The sequence below is a fragment of the Vespa velutina genome, chromosome 4 (genome assembly GCF_912470025.1).
Source record: "Vespa velutina chromosome 4, iVesVel2.1, whole genome shotgun sequence".
In the NCBI taxonomy this organism is placed as follows: domain Eukaryota; kingdom Metazoa; phylum Arthropoda; class Insecta; order Hymenoptera; family Vespidae; genus Vespa; species Vespa velutina.
Window position 1 is genome coordinate 8,118,525 of NC_062191.1, and position 22,454 is coordinate 8,140,978.

Below are 22,454 nucleotides of genomic sequence, written 5' to 3' on the forward strand. Positions count from 1 at the left end.
GAGAGAAAGAGAGAAAGAGAAAGAGAAAGTGATAATCGTGAACAAAAATTTATAAAACTATACCATAATCGTGATATATCGATAATGATTCACCGTCCGTGTCACATTCATCGAGTAACGTTTATCTCGAATGTTTTGAAAGTTGGAAGGGGTAACGGAAAATTTATAAATTCTTCATTATAAATGCTGCAACGTGACATAGTCTTTGTGTATATCGATTTGAACTTTTGTAAAGGTAATTAAATTCGTACGAATTCGATTTTCTTTTAAGTTTATCGTCATAATGTCTATGACTTCGCGCATTCAAAAATTCTAATATTTTCATTAACGGTTTTCTCACTTCTATCGTTTTTAATAGGTCGTGAGATAAATAATATTAAGAATCGTATATATTATATTTCTATAAATTTTTTTCTCTCGTACGAAGGATATAATCACGTATTGCAGGATTATAATTAAGACTTCATAAAAAATAAATAAATAGGCGTTATATGCATAAAACGAGTCTTGCATCATCCGTGTACATTTCTTTTTTCCTTTTTTTCTATCATTATCAAATAAAAATACCGTTTACCACACCCTGAGAATTACCATTCAAAGTTTATAAATTAAATCATCGATTGTAAACTGTCTTGATATTGTAAATTCCGTATAAACTTATTCTTATATAATGTTATATATTATAAGATGTGTTAAAAACTTGAAACTACTCGATCATTCGTCGCATTTTATTAACTTATTAAAAATAATTCGCAATTTATTAATCCTTAAATGGATGTATTAAATCCTTATAACATATATCATATTATTTAATTTTTGTATTAAATTTCGTAAAAAAGAAATCATAATACAATTTTCCCATTACTTTTGTTTCAATATTTATTTATTTAATAGCTATAACAGTCGTTTTCTTAAAGTATTCTAAGCAAATAAATAATACATTAATACGATTAATTATTTGTTATTTGCGCATAGCTCTCTGATGATCACACTTGTTCGCTATTTACGATTTCATTCTCATTCATTGCATTTCTTACGTTTATCAAAAAAAAAAAAAAAAAAATAAATAAAGAAAAAAAGGAAAAGAAAAAAAAAAGAACAGATTTACTTCGTGATCTAAGAAAAAAATGAAGAACTTACAAAAACTAGTTTGCTCATCGATATGTATCTCTAAAGGTTTTACATTATTAATGAATTTATTTACGTGAGTATCTAGTTTACATTTCCTTGATAATATATTCAATTGTTCATAATTTATAGTTGTGGTTGAAAAAAGAAAGCTTCTTCCTTTAAGAAGGTTTACTGAATATCGAAAAATAGCAGGATATTCCGTTAACGGGACGAGGCTGATATTCTAGAAATTTGTGAGGTGGCATACCAGTAGAATGAGCTTCCTTCATGTCCATCACATTCGTATCAGAAATGGTCCAGTTGGTTTGAGGGAAATTTATGTCCGGCAATGATATCAATTCTTCGATCATTTGCGTCGGCTAATCAAATATCGATCGATATTATATATTATTACCAGTCTAACAAGAAATACGAGCTCAAACGTTAAATATTTAAATCCATATCAATAGAGAAGGTTAAACTTATCTTTGCATTTATAAAAAAATAAGTTTTATATAAACTATTTATGTATAACTGTATATACGAACGATGTTACACGTAAGATATATATATATGTACGTACAGGATGATTAATAAATGTAATAAACTGCTTTCGTCATAACTAATTTAAAACTTTTCAATTTTATCTGTGTTTATCACAAGTACTAATCGTTCAATTGAAAAATGAATTGAATTATAGCAATCTCGTTGATTAGAAAAATAATATTTAACATAAATTAAATAATGCCAATTTACTTATCATTTCTTCTTTGAATGATTTAGATTTCAATTAAAACTTAAGATTACATTTTGATCATTTGAATATTCTTTAAATCTTTAAAAGATAGAAAATTTTAATCATAAGTTATTTAATAAATGATATATTATCAATAGATATTCGACAAAAAGTGATATATTTTAACGTGTTTGTTTTGAATGAAATTAAAAATATTTCTCATGCATTTTGACAAAACTTCGTAACATTTCATGTGAGTTATATATAAATAAAACATATTTATATCTAATCTAATAATAGATTAAGAAATGAACATTAATTGTTATGCATATTATCCACTATAATCCTACATGATTAATGAAAGTTATAATACTTGCCATGATATCAGAGATTGGAGGCAATTCATCGATAGGTGGTGGTTCATCGAATGGCTCGATTAAGTTACCATTTTGTAAAACAAAGAGCAACAACCACATATAATTATTACGATTGGAAAGCTTCTCCGTATTGTTTGTGTCGATACTCTTTAATTTCTCCAGCCATAAATGTATGAGTGATCTTTCTGTCAGCCGTGAAGACGATTAAATGTTTATAACGAACTGTGACGTCGTATCAGTGAATAATAAGATGCAAATGATTCAACGAGCTACGATTCAAACGACTTTGTAAATAAGAATAAGTAGTGCGTTAAATCATCTTATTTTTATTATTAAATCAAAATATCTTATTGCATTAATAATCTATATATTATTGTTTAAGTATTAATAGATTTTTGATTAATTTAAATATATATAGAAAAAATAAAAACAAAAAAAAAATCTTACGAAAATCCTTATCATAATATTGAATTTTAATTTTAATTTTATTTACGTATCTATAAATATATATGATCTCATGTATATATATATATATATATAGATATACATAATAATGTATCTATATACATGATCATCATTGCCAAATTGCTTTACGCGTTATATTATGAAAATTTTTTGAGATTGATGCAAACTTGTACTTTGGCCATGATGACTTGCATTTATTTATACATTTAATTGACCCCGATTTTCTGAACAAAATTATAATAGATCTAGAGATGAGATTAATATTATGTTTTATATATATATATATATATATATATATGTTATACTATATATATATACTCTTTGATACAATAATTCTATTTACAATCTAACTCTAATCCTAATTATTGATATGTAATTATAACTGTTAAATTTCTTCGCATTATATGATTGTAAAAACATTCAGATTGATCCTGACTTATATACTTTGACCCTGATTACTTGTTCCCAGAATAAATTGATAATGAGATCGAAAGCAGATCAGCATGTCCTCTTTGACACGTAACCTCTTTGGTAAACACGTCAAGTAACAGTACATAACGTTATTGAGTTCTCATTAAAAGCTCTTACACTTTCTTCGAAATCAATATATACGTGAAAAAATAAAATAAGATTTAACCTTCTCGTGGGAACAATTGGACTAACGCTCTTACGAGCAAATCATTGTAGATAAAATTCTCGTTCTTCATTTCATCTTCTTTGCAGACCACAGTGTCACGATAATCATTATCATCCTCGTCAGCATCTTTAATAGACATTTTTAACTTTAATTTAATGAGAAAATATACAACTTCGATCGTGCTTATGTTTTACAATCTATTTCACCGAAAAAATTTTTCTTGTTCAAAACGAGCATGAGATTGTATTGTTTTTTTTTTTTTTTTTTTTCATATGCCTAGTAGATTTGTACAAAAAAATATGTATATACATAAATAATAAGAAAAGTGAGTGAATAAAAAATAAATTGGATAATCTATCATAGGTTAGTATTTAGAAATATATATTTTTTAATTCTTTCATATTTAAGATCGATCGAACGAAAAATAATAAAAAATAATTTTTTTTTTTAAATTTTCAAAGTGACTGCGTAGATAACGAAAAAAATGAAAACGCAAAAGACTGACATCATCAAATAGAAGTTTTTTTTAATATCGTATCTCGAAAGAGGAGTTTATTTCAAAAGAGTTGATTTCTGTAATATCGTATCATTAAATGAAAAAAAAAATTAACATAAACGTACTAAAAAACATAAAAATATAAAATATTTTTTACGTAGTATAGAAACGTGTATATATGCACACACACACACACACACACACACACACACACACACACACACACACACACACACATATATATATATATTCTATTAACTCATTTTAGTTAATATTCTGTTTGTTCCGTACTATACATAGCATTTTTAAATGGTTATTGATATCACGAAAATATAGGTTAAATACGCTATACAATCAAAAGTTTGAATGTTCATTACACTATTGATTGAATTATACGTTAATTAAAGTCAATCGAGAATGATCGAAATGGCCCTAAGAGTCTCTCAATATTCATTGATTCTTTTTTCCTCGCTCTTTTTCTCTCTTTGTCTTTCGGACGGTCATCGAACGATAGAACTCGATGATCATTGATTGAGCACGCGTCTAAAGAATTTTTCAACTTTCTCTTTTTTTCTTTTTTGTTATTGCCTATCTATCAGACATGAACTTTTCTAAAGTTCAACGCGTTCGTGCACATGAAGAAAAAATATTCGTAGCTACTAGATTTCTCAAGTAAAGTTTATGTAAAGCAAATGAGCGTGGCAGTCGGAGATAAAACTAATCTGGAACAAGGAATGACCCACGATGACACTGGATCGATGGCAAAAGAGAGAAAATAGAAGAGAAGATAAAGAAAAAAAAAGACCGTCCGATGGTGGCTTCTTGGATATTAAATCCGGTCGCTTGATCGAATCGACAGTCGAAAGCTGGAATCCAACGATGAAAGAGGTCCGAACTGCTATTATAAATCTTAGTTCGAAGACAGAAAAACATTATTATAATCTTTGACAGTTGTACTCATGTGTATATATTTACACGATATATGTTAATATTTAAGAAGCTCGTGTAAATTGATTGAAACAGTCATCATTTCGAGTTGGAACGAACAAAATTTTCTTTTCAACGTAATATGTAAGTACAATTTCTGTAAGATTTATTATTTAAAAATATTTTTTTATTTTCACGTTCACCGTATGCATTTATTACTTGTAAACGAAACCAAACGAAGCGATATTCTTGTCCATTTCCTTTATCTCCAGATAAACAGAGCAAAGAATCTTTGTATGTATATTCGATAAAATATTATACGATGCATCGTCGACGGTCATTGACATTTTCTCTGTTAAATCGTTATCTTTGTTCTAAGGACGTATGAACATTAATGAAATGTCATCGATTTTTTTAAATCACGGATTACTTTCGTAATTTTGTTTTCTTTCTTTTTTTTTCAAATTTAAAATCTTTCAAAAATTTTTTTTCAAAATAATCAAAGCAATGTACTTCTTATCCAGTGAGTTTTAAGTTTGATTTTCTATTAACAGATGGCGTGATATAACTTAATCAAAACCCGCCAAAATCAACACAACACAAAAAATAAATATCGTTTGTTTTCAAAATAAATTTTCATATAAGAAATAGATTTAGACTTCAATTCAAGGATTACGAATTTAGAATTAAATTCAATAAAACGCGCTTATTACATAAAAATTGATATACTAACATCGAATAAATTAATTATGAAATTTATCGTGTCAGCATTAAGAAATATAATATAATGTGAAATAATTTACTTTATTTAAAATGCGTATTATAAAAAATAACATACTAATTTAGAATAAATTATTTACGAAAGTTAATCGTCTTGATCGATCAACAATTTAACTTTAATTAATTTAATAAAACGATTAAATCGATCAGCATCATAACAAACAATAAAAATGTATTAATTGTATGTAGTTTTTAATCTATATTTTCATGATATCAATAATCATTTGAAAATTTTGATGCGTAGTATACAACAAACAGAATATTAATTAAAATAAATTAAGAAAATACATATAGTATTTCCATATTATTTATAAAATGTTTCAAATGGTTATTGATATCACAAAAATGTAAGTTAGCAATGATATAAAGTTAAAAGTTTTATTGTTAGCTGCACTGCTGATCGAGTTAATCCTTATTAAAGTTAATTGAGCTTGGTCGAGGTGGTTCTAAGGATAATTTTTGATTTGAGTCATTAAACGATTTTACAAGTTCAGTTTACGAAGTAGCACTGAACGTTTATTATACCTTCTACGAAAAGCAAAAAATCATTTCTAACATATCAAAACACATAGAAGATCATTCACCGTTAGAAAACATTTCTATCGACTTTATGCTATCTAAATAATGTGTTATAAATAGTGCAAGCTGGAAGAACGGTGAACGAATAACGTATTCTTCCTTGTCATATAATAAAAAAAAAGAAAAAAAAAGAAAAAAAAAAGAAAAGTAATCATAAAAAGACATATATTATTATAATCATTTCGTTACGATTAAATGCGTAACGCGATTATCTTACATAAAATTCTTGAGCAAAGAACACTTGGAAGCGCAAAATGGTAAGAAAGATATAGAAAGAGAGGGGAAGAGACAGAAAGAGAAAGAAAGAGACAGAGACACACAGGGAGTGAGAAAGTAAGAGAGAGAGAGAAACAGAGACAAACAGAGAGTGAGAAAGTAAGAAAGAAAGAGAGAGAGAGAGAGAGAGAGAGACAGAGACAGACAGAGTGAGAAAATAAGAGAGAGAGAGAGAGAGAGAGAGAGAGAATAAGAGAGCAACAGAGAAAATGAGACAGAAATATGGCGTCAGTTAAGAAGGAAAAAGGAGAAGGAAAAGGGGAAGGGGAACGGTATGGAACGATATGGAACGGTTAGGTATCACGCTGGTATCACGTGCTCGTTTAACCGGCCCTCCTCGATCAGTTCCTAACTCCATAGTTCCCTGTTTATTTCTTATTCTACTGCGCTTTGGAGAATCCATGACTAACTGTTGACATTTGGTTCGATATTAAGGTCTCTAAAAAAATCTTAAAAACTCTTATATTTACGATTAGAGATTTTTCTAAGATTTTTCGGTTATTAAAAAAATGTATTCTCATCGTACAGACACACATATCTAATAAATGAAATTAATTTATATCTGGATATTATTCCGTAATAAGATTATTTTAAAAGTGAGCTCAAAAATGATAATGAATTTAATATTCATATTTAGTCATTCATTATTTTTCCATATTTCCACAAACATTAACGTAATTTGATTAAATATGAATCATAGGAAATATTAATCACGATATTATAACGTGATCGTTTAAATGTTTATATATATATATCGATTTTTTTCGAAGGAATAAAATATTTATATATCAATTCGAATCTAATCAACATGCTAGATGTAAGATAGACGAATAACACGTTTCACTTTCTGATAATACCTTCAGGAATGCAACAGATGTAGAATATTTTAACATCTATATTCTATGAATATTTAACATAGCTCATTTGTGCGCAATTTATAATTTAACATAATACATTCGGTTACGTGTAGAAGAAATGTTAAATGAATACATCCTGACATCTCGATAGAATGAATATCCAAAGTAGGAATTATAGTAAATATAATAAAAATTTTATTTCGATATTCCATAGTCAGTATTAAACATTATCGATACTTTAATAAAAATAAAAATCAACAATGTATACTGCAAATTATGTTTTATCTAAATGATACACACGCGCACACACAGATCCAAGGAACTTGTTAAACATATTAAAAAGGATGGTATAAACGAAAAGCAAATAGGAATAAAACAAACGCGCTTTTACGAAAATTATTGCAGAATAGAACTATTATTATTAAATATCAAATATAACGTTACATTTGTAGACAATAATAAGCAATTTTATAATATAATATAATAATAATTTCACAGTAGGCACTAGTATAGTACAGGGAGGATAACACTTTTCAAAGGGTAAACGCGCATGTGCACTTATGCCGAGCTTTCTGGAAGACTTAAGAATAGGTGAGATGGGGTGGGGGAAGAGGAAACAGGGTCGATATACAGACGAACGTTCAGTGTGGCAGCGGCAGAAAGTTGTGATGTTGTTTCTACGATCGTCATTTAAATTTCTGCTATCATAATATACAGCTCGAATAATTATTAAAATTTCATTGAATTTTACGATATATGTAGTGTTCTTCTTAATAGAATTTTTTTCAAAGGAGTGCGTGATTTTATCTCTCATTCGTTTCATCCTCTTCTTTCATTTACGATATCCGCCCCCGACGATTATCCATCCTTATCTATCACAGACCTACTTTCAATTTTTCTATTCGTTTATTTCTCTATCCTATCTTCTACAACGTAATCGTAATAGAAATTCGATCGTGATTAATTTGTCTGATATTGAAATACCGAAATTCGGAGAGATTAATCAGGCCGGTATCTGGTAATTCCAGATATCTAAGTCGTGAGTTAATTCGTTGTTATTTTTATAATATAAAAAGTGCTTGGGCGAATCTCCCACCATTGGTTGATTTCACACCGACGTTGCTACAAATTCGCCCGCAAAGACGAAAGATGGGCATTAATATATTCGCTTTCCTTTACAATAATCTACGGATCGAGCACTTCAAAAAATCTTATCTAGGTAAGATAATGTACGATAACATATATAGATCTGTTATTATTGTTTATTTATTTTGTATTTTTCCCCAAAGTTTACGATCAATAGAGATATATTTTTTTTTTTTTTCGTTAGACAAGTAGAACACTAGCGCTCTATTTTCGCCTAGTGGTCTTGTATGTAATTCACTTGCGCCTTCTTTATTCTGACTTCGAATGAGAGCAATCGCGGCTCTCATTAATAACGATCCATTTATTCTTTTTTCACGCTATTTTTACACACACACATATTTTTCTTTTTTTTTATTTGTTCTCTTTTATAGATGGAAACATGTAAATTTGATGATAGATTGCATTTATTTAATTCGATTCTTTAACCTAGATAAATATAATTAACATTATCGTCGAAAAACCTTGAATGAAGGTAACGAAGTGTCAGATGTGTCTATCTTGTATGTCATGGTTCACAAATAATATAATGTTTTGAAAATTGAGAACTTTCATGGTCTCTCAATAATTCATTCCAAACGTGTATTTGCATCGTTAATAGATAAATTAAATACCATAACAAAATTGATATTATTATAACGATTGTTTTTCAAAAAAAATTCGAATGTTAATAAAACGCGAAATCAAAAAAGAATGAAAAAAGATGCTTATACAAACGAAAAATTCGAAATGATTTGAAGCGGTTCCGTTCGACGAAAAGCCGACTTCGAAATTGTGAGATCAATAGAATGTTTATTTACTTTTATTGTATTCTCGCGCGAAAAAAAAAGAAAATAAGAGAAATTTCAAAGATAACAAATTTCGAGGAAAGGGACGATAAACAAAATAGCGATAGATTTCGAAGCGTTGGAAACGTTGGTATTATGAAAGGATTGCGCGGGGTAAGGAGGGTTCTGAACACGCGTTCGGTGAGTGATATGTTTTTCATCAAAAGAGTGAGAGAGAAAGACGTATTGTTAGCGTGGTAGGGAGCACAGGTATATTAAAAAGTACAAGAGAGAGAGAGAGAGAGAGAGAGAGAGAAAGACAGAGAGAGAGAGAGAGAGAGAGAGAAAGAGAAAGACAGAGAGAGAGAGAGAGAGAGAGAGAACGAATGTTTGCTTGAATGTAAGAGAGACAGAACATTGGCATAAGAGAAAGAGGCTCGTTCTCGAGCTACGAAGCAAAACTCGTTCAGTCGTCCTTCGCCAGCTTAAAGAACGAACGTTCTCGTTTCTGCCGGCGTGAGGTTACTTATTCAAACTTCTTTCTTATATCATATATATATAATATATATATATATATATATATATATATATATATTTACTTTTTTCTTCTCAGTCGATATCGACGTTTTCCGACGTTGTCGACGACGCGACATATTTTTTACGCACGTATGTATATATGCAAACGCGTATGTGTATATAGATACATATAATACAGTTAAAAAAAAAAAAAAAAAAAAAGAAAAAAAAGAAAGAGAAAAAAAAAGTATATGCATTTGTTAACGATCGATCTCATCGAGTAAGAAAATCAACGAAGAAGGGCTTCATAATCCCTTTTCCTTTTCTTTTTCTGTACTTCCTCTGTACTTGGTCCTCTCGTTACTATACGACAAATAAGGAAAATCTGGAGATCGTAAAAGTGGTGAGGAAGGGAATTCATAGAATCGTAGTTTTCTTCTTGTACTGTCACGAATATTTACATCGTGATGTACTACTGACAATGTTTCTCGTCGCACCTGTGAACGACAATCGTTGGATCTACGCCATGCACGGACTAGAGAAACCTATGGAATACGTGCCTGGTAACCATTTTCTTTCCTTTTCTTTTTTTTTTTTTTTTTTTTTTTTCTTACGCGATATATATACGCTCATATATCTTTCGATTTTATTTGCCAAATGAATATATCGCGTTAATAATGATTGGCCTTAAAGAAGAATAAGAGAAAAAAAAAAAAAGAAAAAGAACAAGATCGTTAGGAATTTTTATTTTTATTTTTATAAACGAAGGAGTCGGTTATTTTTTTGTTGTTGTTGTTATTATTTCTTCAATTATATTCGATGTCTTACTTGCAGACTGTCGTAATGTAATATGTATGTATGTCCTCAATTGATGAAAAACGTTTAATAAACTTTCTACTGGGCTATTCATGTATGACATATTATCGTTATATCCTATCAATATTGTTTTTTTTTTTTCGTCGCGAGAGTGCCTTTTCTCTCTTTCTCTCTTTCTCTCTTTCAAATGTCGAATTTATTATCACGGAATCAAGTGATAAAAAGAGAAAGCAACATACTCGTTTGGCATGTTTTTTTCTTTTGCTCTCGAAACGTCAATAAGACTAATAGAAATTAAATAATTCAATAGAAATACCTTTTACGTTGCAGTAATTTTTTACAATTTTTATTTCTTCTATAATTCCCATAAGATTTGATACATTCATTTATATATTATCATTGAGAGATTACGTGTTCGTTGGTACTTTTCCACTTCTCTCTATGCTTGACTTTCTTACGACACTCTATGTCATCGTCCATATGCGTATACGCCGTTGTGTTTTTCATCTCTCTCGTACGCGTTCGGGAATACACGGAAATCATCGTATCGCGTTCCCGATTAAAGCCGGATTCACATGAACGTAATATAACTTAAACCTACGTGTGACTTTAACGACAGATTTACGAACATCTTCATATAGCAAAGAAATCAAATGAATACAATTTATGCATAAATAATTTTCCTTCGCATTTCCTGCTCTGATTACTATCTTCTGTTTTTTTCTTTTTCGATAATTATCTTATCGTATTTTTTTTTTATTTTTTGCGAATATCCGTTATCACAATATTTAGACACTTAGGCGTTATTTATCAGCCGGCATTTGACATTTTTTTATTAAATAAAAAAATTTGTGCTTGGTAAATAAGTTTTTTTTTTTTTTTTCAATTAACAAGAATATACACAATATGACAATAACAATATAACATTATGATGATGGTGAAATGAATGCTATTCAAATGAAAAATGTAAAACAAATATGTGATGTGCATACGAATATATATATATATATATATATATACATATATACAAATCGCACGCATGCACATACACACACATATGTATGTGTCGTGTATAAATTAGATACGATCATTGGACATAATGTGTCACGTTGAAGCACGTGCAAAACGCGTGAACGACGACACGACACAACGGATAGATGAGTTTGTTATGTGTGAGCGCATATTTGCCGCGTATTTTAACGGGCCGTCAGAGCATAAAATCCGTGCTCTTTCAATGTTTGCACGTGCGCTGGAACCTCCGACCGACCCCCGACTCCATTTCTATAAATATCTCGCATAGAAACGTTCACGAAGGTCGGGATAAAACGAGAAAGAAAAAGAAGAAAAATAATGTTTCCTTTTCGTGATAACATTCATTCGAGTCGTATCGTTTTATCTTTCGCTACGTTCTTATAATGTTTTGAAGTTAAACTCTTATTCACTCGATTTGATTATACGAAATTTATATCCTATAGATTGGATTAGAATTAAAGTATAATTCTTTGAACGATAGAAGGGTGACATGATACACGTGCCGTCATTTATCAATTATCGAAAATTCAATGATCTATATAATCGTTCGTAAAATAAACCGATTTGAAAACGAATTAATCTAATTCACATAACTCGTTTAGCAATCTATCGATTTATCAATCTACATAGAGGTGTGTTTTTTAGAAAACCATCCGTCGTTTGTTTGTATTGCTAAATTGTCCTGCGTCTTGATTATAAATTAAAATCAGAAAAAAATTTTTAAAGCAACTTTGACGTTTACAGTTGTAAAATATAAACACCTTCTCGATACGCTATATCGTTCATCATCGATCGTATATGTACTTTTCACGATTGAATAATAACATGTAAATGTATACATTACATAAGACTGTTAAATAATAATCGGAAAATAAACAAGAATCTAGTTACGAAGTCTATTAAAAAAACAACGTTGATCTTTTCTATTTTTAATTCTATTTTTCAATAATTATTCGAAGTAATAGAAATAATATTTAAGATTTATCAAAGTAATTTATGAAATGATATAGTAATTCAGAAGAAGATATATATCTATTTTGTAAAAATTAACAATATTATTTATTGCCATAGGCGACAATCAACGATCGAATTTAATTTGCTTAACATAGTCCTATAAAAAATAGTTCAAAGCGTAAGGTCCAAATAACCAGGAAATAATATATTCATTTGACTGAATTAATAACTACCTGATAAACAATTTTTTTTCTTTCTCATTCTACAAGAAATTTTGAGCAATGTACATATATGGCGTTCTTAGAATTAATTTTATTTTATGTTTTGCATATGAACATATATATATATATATATATATATATATATATATAGACATACAATCGACTGTGCAATATAACATTTGAATCTTGTTGTCATCGTATAATAAGCTGCAAAGAAAAAAAAGATAAAGAGAGAAAGAGAGGGAGGAAGGTGCAACGTGTTTTGCAGCGTCCATAAGACCGTTTGTAATGCAGGTTTAACCTCCGCGATGACCTTTTTTTCGTAAACATCTTTACCTCCTTCGTTGAATAGTCATTGTACTAAATGAGTCAGAGATGTGAATATAGAAAGAGGAAAATTCAATGTGGTATGGTCATTAATACTTATTTTCTTCGGATAGCCGGCGGTGTAATGGCAGGATCGGTGGCAACTTTGGCGATATTATGGGTGTCCCTTCAATCTATGGGACTACTTGGTTATTCCAATTCTATGGAGGCCTATAAACTACCCATATCACTTCAAAACTATCTTGCCAGCTACACTGGTAAATATTTTTATTTTTTATTTAATCTGTTGATGCCAGCATGTACCACCGGAGATTCATTGCAATATAGTTTTGATGTCAATTTTACTGATAATAAAAAATATTTTTTTTATTTAATCTTAAGTGATTAAAGTAATTTTCTAATTAACAGAGAATACTTCAAAGTAAAAAAATATCATTAATGGAACCTCACGAGGCAGTAAAATACAAATTATAGCTTTGGCATCAACGTGTTAATAATAACATTGTTTAACTTCCTGGTTGTTCGATTGCTTACAAATACATTTACTTTCGAACACATTGAAAATTTAAATTAAAAAAAACAATAATAATTAGTTAAACAAACAGAAATTTTAAATAACCTTTTAATATTATTTTTTATTGTTTGTCTTTCAAATAGATAATATATTTTATAGATAACATATATACGCGATATTTCCTTTATCTCGAAAAAGTGAAGTATCTCTTGAAAGATTGAGTCTATCGATAAAATCTTTTTACAAGTTATTTTGATATAAAAAGAAATATTTTTTTTTTAGATATTCAAATTTTTCGAGATAAAGGAAACATATTCTATATGAAGTACTTTTTATTCTCATAAATATGTATTTACACATATCGGTTTTTTTCAAGATATTTTTACAGGCTTGCCATCTACAGATATTCCTTCAGAAGGCGTCATAGATACAGGTCTCCTTCGGAATCGACAATATCCCAAGATCACCGAGTCGACTTTGAATGAATCTTTAAGTTTCGCGAAGACGCTCGTAAATCGGTTGGGCACACTAGAAAGGAACATTGTCAACGCCGGTATTCAATTTGATGCTAATAGTGTTGCCGGTAAACAATATATCAATGGATATCCTTCAGAAGATGCTTTGGAGAAAGGCATCGATGCACTTTTGGTTACGAAAGCTTCCTTGTACCTCATTCATCAAAATTGTCGACGGTAAGTGATTTCTTAATATTATCATTGTATGTATACGTATTATAATTTAATCTTTTAAGCAGTAAATTTAACCAATCCCCAAATCAATTTAAAACTAACAACGATAAAAAAAAACAATAAAAATAAGAACAATTTGTTTGACATACAAATGTAATGAATTTAAATACTTGGACCGAACGGTAATATCATTTGAGATAATTAAATACTAAATTATTTTGAGCGAAATTAAAGATTTAAGTATACTTTTGTATTGTTCAAAGGATTATTAATAGATGCTAAAGCGGGACGAGGGGAGATATACGATCTTTATATAATTAATATCTTGTATTTATTATGTATGTGGTATTCAGTAGATTTGGCCTATCTAAGGAAGAATGTGCTCGCTATATATCAACCTTGAAATTAGAGGGCACACCATTGGGTGACAAATGCATGGCCTCTCACGTATCAAGTTGTGATTCAAAAATGAAGTATCGAAGTATCGATGGAAGTTGCAATAACATCGATAATCCTAGCTGGGGCAGTGCCATGACAGCATACACAAGAATCCTCTTCCCTCAATATTTCGATGGTAAGAGTCGTTTTTATAACTCGATGTGCTCTCAAAAATGCCTTGTTTTTCTAGCCTTTCTCCTATTGACTATCTCTTGAAAACTCGCGGATATCATATCCATCAATTGTCTCAATAACACGGACGAGAGATAATTGTTCTTTTGACGCGAAATAACATTAATTTCATAAAACCTCAATCTTCGTTATTTCCTTCCTCTTTAATTCCAATGGAATTCTTGAATTTTCCTTATCCTCATTATGAGTATCACCGTAACATCTTCTATCTTTCGTGTTTCTCATTTTCTTTTCAAACTCGCTCCATTAATTCGCTTAAATTCACACTATTTCACGCGATCATTCGCACTGTCACATTGCATCCGTTCACATCTCGTTCGGTCGGTCGTATTTTCATACAAATAATGCGTTTAATATCTAGTAAAAGGAAAAATCATTTATATGTCGAAGTATAGCAATGATTGTTTAACGGTATTATTGTCATTATCTCTTTGTGATATAATAATCGAATAATTATTTACAGCCTATAAACGTTAAGCGCTCTCCTATCCAATCATAACAATTTCCACACAAATTTCCTTTATAATACTCTCATCGTTTACCATTCAGTTTAAATGCGTAGGACATAATATGTAATCACAAGACGACGTTTTTTTCTCTGACGTCATTTTTAAATTCTCACCAAAGGATAGGAAACGTTTCCCGATTATTAACAAACGTATGTTAGTCAGATTTAATTAACGAAATTATGCTTCTTATTCGACACATTTAGTAGTATAATTTTCTAAATTTATCTCGATATCTCTTGTATCTGCAATAAAACAATACTTGGACTTTAGTTTGACGGTATACTATATCGTAATCAATCTTGTAGATTTTAAGAATTCATAACTTCGTTCTAAGAAACTTGAAATGATTGTTTAGGAGACTACAAATCCATTAACCAACCTAACACCACTTTTATCAGGACAGTTTATTAACGGACGTAACACACACTATAGGCATATATCAAAATCTATATATATATATATATGTATATGTATATGTATATGTATATATATAACATGTATATATATATATATATATATATATATATATATATATATATATATAACACAGGTTGTTCTGTCCATGAATGATCAAGTAACTATTTCGCAATTCCTTAAAATTACAAAAAAGTTTATTAAGAGAAATTTGCACAACTTTGAATCGACTAAAAAGTGCATGTACATTTTTTTTTTACTCGCGATCTTTTCAAGTTATAAAAGTCAACATAGTTTTCTTTTTTAATATAATATTTTAACATAATTTTCCTGCATTTTTATATAGTAATAAAAAATTGTATTATGTATTCTTTACGAGATAATTCGCATTTTAACGACTAATTAATAGATTCATACAATACCGTAATATATACTTTATGCTATTTCAATCCTATATTTACAAATCAAGCAATCGTGTATTGTGACGGGTTGAAGGTCAGTGATCCTGTTTGACGTAACCAACTTCAAAATATTATGTAGTTTAACGAATGGTTTTTTTAATTCGTGATATGAAACAGCAACTACATACTTTAATACATAAAATGCCAATTATCTCATAAACGATGCATATAACAATTTTTTACTAGATATGATTTTGATTGTAAATCACTACTATATAAATATACAAGAAAAATTATAGATATCTATTAAAAGAAAAAACTGTTTATCTTCATAGTTCGAAAACGTCACGAGATCAAAAAAAAACTTTTACATGTACTTTGTAGCTGACTCAGAGTCGTGCAGATTTCTCTCATTAAAGAACTTTCTTGTAATTTTAATCAATCATGAGATATTTTCTCGGATAGCTATGGACAGATACCGTTTATATTCTCTACGTATACACGTGCACAGAGACAGATCCTTGGGCGCTAGCGGAGAAACGTTCGTCGATTGGCTTAACAAAATTATATTCTGTGATTTGCATTACAGTTGTTGTGCGATAAGGCACATAGAGCATAATATGCCTGAGTGTAGCAGTGAATAATACTGCCTACAATAGGGTGCCTCGGTCGGGAGATTCTATCCAGCAGTAGAAGTGTATGTAAACTAATTCGGATATACCTAATAATGTATCATATTTATTACGTAATACTAGTTACTTCGAACACTTTCTGTTTTCTGGCGGCATACGGTTTCACGTTAAGGTCCCTGTTCGAGCGAATTCAATTTGGGAGGTCATTGCGGCTTAAATTCAATATCATCGATCCATTCACGATAACATCGAATAATTGTAATATACATTTTATAAAATTTTGAAGGCTATTCCAATAGTCACCAAAATGCAAATCATATTTATTTTGACAATCGATGAAAACCGCATTAAAATTTCTCCGTCTCTCAGCTTGGTTCACTCGTTTGGGTGCCTTCATCGACCATACTAAATATTATAAAGCTAGATTACTCGTTTTGCGAGCGTCTCGACGTCAGCGATTAGCGTTGAATTGATAACAACACGGGGTTATTCCTCTTCTCTTTCATTGCTTATAACAATCATGCGTATGAACTTTCAAACTTTAACATCGATTTATCATTTATATTGACGACATGCCACGTCAATGACGCCACCAGAACGACGTAAAAAAGAGTAGATAACAACCTTCTTCGGATTTATTTCACAGCACGAGAGTAAGAACTTCAATCGATTAATTGCTAATTCTTGCAAAAGATCGGTTGAAATTTCTTTTTGTTCGAGATTAATCGGATTGATTTTGGAGTTTTACTCAACTTTGTTATTTTTTCTTATGTGATTATATCAAATTACATTGTGGTTATGATTTTTTCAAATTATTCTATATGATATTCAAAAGTAAAAATTATCCGGTTGTTCTCAAACAATACATCGCGAGCGATAAACAGGTTTAGGTGAAGTCTCAGGTTCGAGGACAAGACGGCCAAGAAACATTCTCTCTAAACGCGTACCACTACTTGTTTTCTCTAATAAAAATTCTGCGTATTTTATTATCTCTCTCGTGCTGTACAAATATATATATATATATATTTATTTATTTATTTATGTAAATATATATATATATATAAGTATATTATATACATATAAACACCTATAAACTTTGTTAAGATCGGAGTAATTAAGATGATATGCTTTTGCTTTGTTGCACATATTGGATAAGTGCATTCATTCAAAATCCACATGTAAAGATTTCTTTTAAAGCACTTTAGCATATTTATTTGAAAATGCTTCGTTATGAATCACTTAACATCGATTTACTCCGATTTGACAACGTAAAACGATCTTCATGATATATTGTTAATATAACATTGTATTGGGAATTAGGCATTCAAGAGCCGAGAAACGTGGGACAGACGAAAAAACCATTACCAAGTGCGAGAACAATAAGTACATCAGTGGCTGCTTATAATGGCCAATCCGATCCCACCAAAACTCTTGCCGTCATGCAATGGGGTCAATTCATTTCACACGATCTGGCACATACACCAGTTCGCAAAATGGGTTAGTTCTTAATAATTTGTGGTTGTTGTTTAGCTTTACTTTCGGTATTTACAAAATAGATTGGTTTATATAGTTTCATCGGGAAAACCAATTTCTTGCTGTCAAACGGATGGAAACGCTTTATCTCCTCGTCACATACATCCAGATTGTGCAGCTATAACGGTGCCGGATAGAGATCCTATCTATGGCACTCAGTACATTCGATGTATGAATTACGTACGTTCCTTGCCAGTTTTGAGGTCGGAATGTACCTTTGGTCCCTTGGAACAAGTAATTCAACGTTCCATTATCATTTCATTCTATTTTCATATTTTTGTTTGTCAATGAAAATCTTATTTCTATATTTTGTTTTCAGATGAATCAAGTGAGTCACTTTTTGGATGGATCCACGATCTACGGTTCCGTTCTAGCAAAGTCTCGTGAATTACGAGAATTTCGAGGTGGTAGACTTCGCACAGATGTTCGTAATGGTCACGCATTTTTACCACTTGAAAACGATCCCGAAATTGCTTCCCAATGTGAAGGAGGTTGTTACGATTCTGGTAAGTTTTTGTTTTTAAGATTCATCATTAATATGATTGTTGATTTTTAATTAATTTTTAATAAAGACAATATATAACGATAATTTTATTAAATTTCATAGGTGATGATCGTGTCAACGTTTATCCTCAATTGGCTGTAATACATACAGTTTGGCATCGTGAACATAATCGCATTGCGAAGAAACTCGCTAAATTGAATCCTAGCTGGACGGATGAAATCCTATATCAAGAGGCTAGACGTATTGTCATTGCTGAAATTCAGCATATAACTTACAAAGAGTGGTTACCCATTTTATTGGGTAGAATCAGTGTTCAAGCCTTAGGACTTGGTACTGGTTATAATAGAAAATATGATTCTGAGGACGAACCTGCAGTTAGCAATGAAGCAGCTACAGCTGGCCTGCGATTTTTGAATTCACTTATGCAAGGAAGACTGATGTAAGTTATTACAATTGTTTCTTAAATGTCATTTTATATTCGATATTAATTCTTTTATATATAATTCAATTAATTCTTATAATTTTTAATGTCAATTATATTTTACATAATATTTTAATGCTTTACAGTATGCCAAATAATGCGCATCAAATTAAACCTCTGGAATTGTCGGAATATTTTTTTAATCCGCGAGTGATTGAATCCGACGCAATTTTTGACGGTTTACTTCGTGGTCTCTCAACACAGACCAGTCAGAAGATGGACATAAGTTTTATTCCAGAAGTGAGTATCTCATTTTTTTCTTTTATTTTTTCTATTAATAACACTCATTCGTTGTTAATTTATTTTGTATGTCTAACGTTTTGCAGATTACCAGCAAATTATATAGCAACCATAAGAATGATCTTGGTTTAGATACTATTAGCTTAGATATACAACGTGGTCGTGATCATGGACTACCTGGATATAATTACTACAGGAAACATTGTGGATTACCTATTGCTAAGAATTTCAATGATTTCCTTGATTACATTCCTATGGAGGTAAATTAAATATTATATTGAAATGAATAATTTAAATTGAATGCAATATTTTAACGTATGTGTTTCATCGCCTTTTTACTTTTTACGTACAGCTCGTAAATAAATTACGCTCCGTTTATACTCATCCTAATGACGTTGATCTTTTGATCGGTGGTATGGCAGAAAGGTCAACCGACGATGGTCTTCTTGGTCCCACATTCAGATGTTTGATTTTGGAACAATTCGCAAGGACACTTCGTACAGATAGATTTTTCTACGATTCTGTTATGCAACCGTACCCCTTCACACCAGGTAAAATTTTTTTCTTACATTTAATCATTTACCATGTCACACAATTAAAAAAGTTTATTAAATATTTGAATATTTTTCTATTCTTATAGATCAATTGGCAGAAATACGTAATGTTACTTTAGCAAGAATATTCTGTGATAATGGCAATAATATCGAAAACATGCAATTAAATGTTTTCCTCAGACCACAAGAAGGGTAAATTCATTGAATTTGACATTTTACATTTCTTCAGAAATTGTTTTTTCGAGGACTATAATAATACTCTTGATATGTTAATTTTATTTTACAGAAATGAAATCCGTTCTTGTAACGATTTCGAAGCAATACCAAGCATGGATCTATTTGCATGGGCTGAGAAGGCTAAAGCGTATCGTTGAATTAAATCATTAATTGGCTGGTCACATTACTGCGTTGCGCCGGCTCATCCATGAGCAAGATTGGGCTTGGTGAAGAGAAAGAAGCGTGAGTGATGTCTTAAGATCTTCGTGATATCATTGTGTCTTAAGTTTCTAACGTCAGGGAGTGCTTTCTTGAATCTAAATGAGGATGTATAATATATGGTGGTCACTAATATGGTTCAGGATGAAGCGGCAGATGTTAGTGTGATAAAAAAAAAAAAGCGAAGATACGGTGAAAAACACGTGACTAGTCGATTAAAGAAATAGGTCAGCTAAGAATAAGCTGAAACAGAAGAACAAATAAGTCCACGTTTCCGAGGACCATACTATCATAGCAAGAAACACGATTTTGATTATATTACCTCGCCCAAATTATTGTATTTTCGAAACAGCCTTGCTCGATCAGAACATTATTTGCGTATGTGACCATTTAATAATATAAGTATAACAATATTAAGGAGCGTGTGCATCTAATTAATATATTTAATATATTTAATATATATATATATATATATATATATATATATATATATATATACATATATATATATACATATATATATATATATATATAAGAGAGGAAAATTTATAAAAAATTTTCCTCTTCAGTTTTTAGCATATGCTGATTTTATTATGCTTATGTAGATAAATTCGCAAATATAAAGTACTTAGTAAGTTTTATAATCTCGATACTTTCATATTTCATTTCTTATTGAGCATTAAGTTTCTATCGATAATGCCAACTTTTAAGATAAAACGAATATGCGAAATTTGAAATTTTATAAGATGCACGCGCGCCAATATATATATATATGGTATGCGATAGGTATGTGATAGATATGTCAACGAACATTAGATATGTGTGGATATCGAGTGCGTGGCTAGATTTCGCAATTTCATGTAGTAACACCTGCTTGATAACATCTACAGCATGACGATAGTTTAGGTAAAAAGAATAATCGATTCGTTGGATCATTATCGTATGTATAATTCGAAGTAGTTTATAAATTATTTCACAATTTCCAAATATTTTTTGTTAAATTTAAAAAATGAAAACACTTTCAAGGATAAATTATTTCGACTATATACGATACAATAATCCTGTATAATTAAAATTTTGAAAATATTGTAAATTTTTCAATATTTTTTTAAATTATTGCTATAAAAAAGAAAAGTTATTACTTTCAACAAGTTAGTATACCTCAGGGAAGCGAAGTGTCAATGTTGGAATGACAAAACCAAATGATAGCAATCTTTTGCAATAAATGAGGAATCTATCAAAAGTCATAAACAATCTTTAAACATGGTTCGAATCTTCATTTTATAGATCTGGATTTGTGTGAACATTTTTTTCATTTTCTTTTCTTTTTTTTTTTTTTTTTTATTGTTCTTACTTTCCAAATTGCGTTTACAATCGATAGAGGGTTTATTTTCACGATTAAAGTTGTGCAATTTTCTGAGGCATAAAAAAGTTTAAGATTTTACTTTTTCTTGTCATCTTATATTTACATACGTATAGGAAAATGCATTACATTATTTTTACAACAAAAGATTTATCCTTTTCGTTTTCTCGCGTTGAACCGATCGAAATTATCAATATACATAATTAAATGCATTTTTATTGTATTTAGACATATTTGCGCAAACTCATAGAAAATTTCGATAAGAGAAAATTTTATGGGAATTCAGTGTGAAAATAGTTGAGTTTATGTGAAACCATGAGATATGACTGATTAATTTTAAGGAAAAATAATTAAGTATCGTTGAAAGATTTGTATGAACGAGTACTGATGGTTAAACGTTACTTCTTAATATGTGAAAATCTAATAAAAGAATTAAAAAAAATTAATTTGTGTTTCATATTTTTTAATATCATTTGAATGTCATTGAAATATACTTTCCACTAGAATATAAAGAATAATTATACAAAATTTTATTTGG

At 29.9% G+C, this 22,454-nt stretch overlaps 2 protein-coding genes across 5 annotated transcripts; one reads left to right on the top strand and one right to left on the bottom strand.

The window, feature by feature from the left end:
• Positions 1-861: 861 nt before the first annotated feature.
• LOC124948343 lies at positions 862-11,444 on the bottom strand. The gene is made up of 4 exons (XM_047491819.1): positions 10,799-11,444; positions 3,326-3,451; positions 2,224-2,408; positions 862-1,490 (listed from the first exon to the last, which is right to left on the bottom strand). Exons 1-4 carry the CDS (start codon positions 10,866-10,868, stop codon positions 1,290-1,292), a joined length of 582 nt encoding a protein of 193 aa, XP_047347775.1. The 5' UTR covers positions 10,869-11,444; the 3' UTR covers positions 862-1,289.
• On the top strand, positions 4,649-20,837 carry LOC124948342 (peroxidase-like). Of its 4 annotated transcripts, none has more exons than XM_047491817.1 (13): positions 4,649-4,892; positions 13,130-13,273; positions 13,907-14,222; positions 14,573-14,793; positions 18,126-18,302; positions 18,376-18,572; positions 18,658-18,844; positions 18,946-19,282; positions 19,411-19,564; positions 19,651-19,824; positions 19,917-20,115; positions 20,205-20,310; positions 20,405-20,837. In XM_047491817.1, exons 2-13 carry the CDS (start codon positions 13,141-13,143, stop codon positions 20,490-20,492), a joined length of 2,289 nt encoding a protein of 762 aa, XP_047347773.1. In that variant the 5' UTR covers positions 4,649-4,892; positions 13,130-13,140; the 3' UTR covers positions 20,493-20,837. The 4 variants fall into 4 exon arrangements, with proteins under 4 accessions (XP_047347773.1, XP_047347772.1, XP_047347770.1 ...); XM_047491816.1 differs by lacking the exon at positions 4,649-4,892 and adding an exon at positions 7,878-8,459; XM_047491814.1 differs by lacking the exon at positions 4,649-4,892 and adding an exon at positions 9,754-10,229.
• The last annotated feature ends 1,617 nt before the right edge of the window (positions 20,838-22,454 follow it).

Bases quoted from the DNA above. Each gene is read 5' to 3' on its own strand.
- LOC124948343 (XM_047491819.1), bottom strand. From the start codon at position 10,868: ATGAATGTATCAAATCTTATGGGAATTATAGAAGAAATAAAAATTGTA. The intron at 3,452-10,798 runs GTATTTCTATTG...TGTCTATTAAAG, and splicing joins AAATTACTGCAACGTAAAAG to ATGCTGACGAGGATGATAAT. The intron at 1,491-2,223 runs GCAAGTATTATA...ATATTTGATTAG, and splicing joins CTCCAATCTCTGATATCATG to CCGACGCAAATGATCGAAGA.
- LOC124948342 (XM_047491814.1), top strand. From the start codon at position 10,148: ATGTTTCTCGTCGCACCTGTGAACGACAATCGTTGGATCTACGCCATG. The intron at 14,223-14,572 runs GTAAGTGATTTC...TGTGGTATTCAG, and splicing joins ATTCATCAAAATTGTCGACG to TAGATTTGGCCTATCTAAGG. The intron at 19,283-19,410 runs GTAAGTTATTAC...AATGCTTTACAG, and splicing joins CTTATGCAAGGAAGACTGAT to TATGCCAAATAATGCGCATC.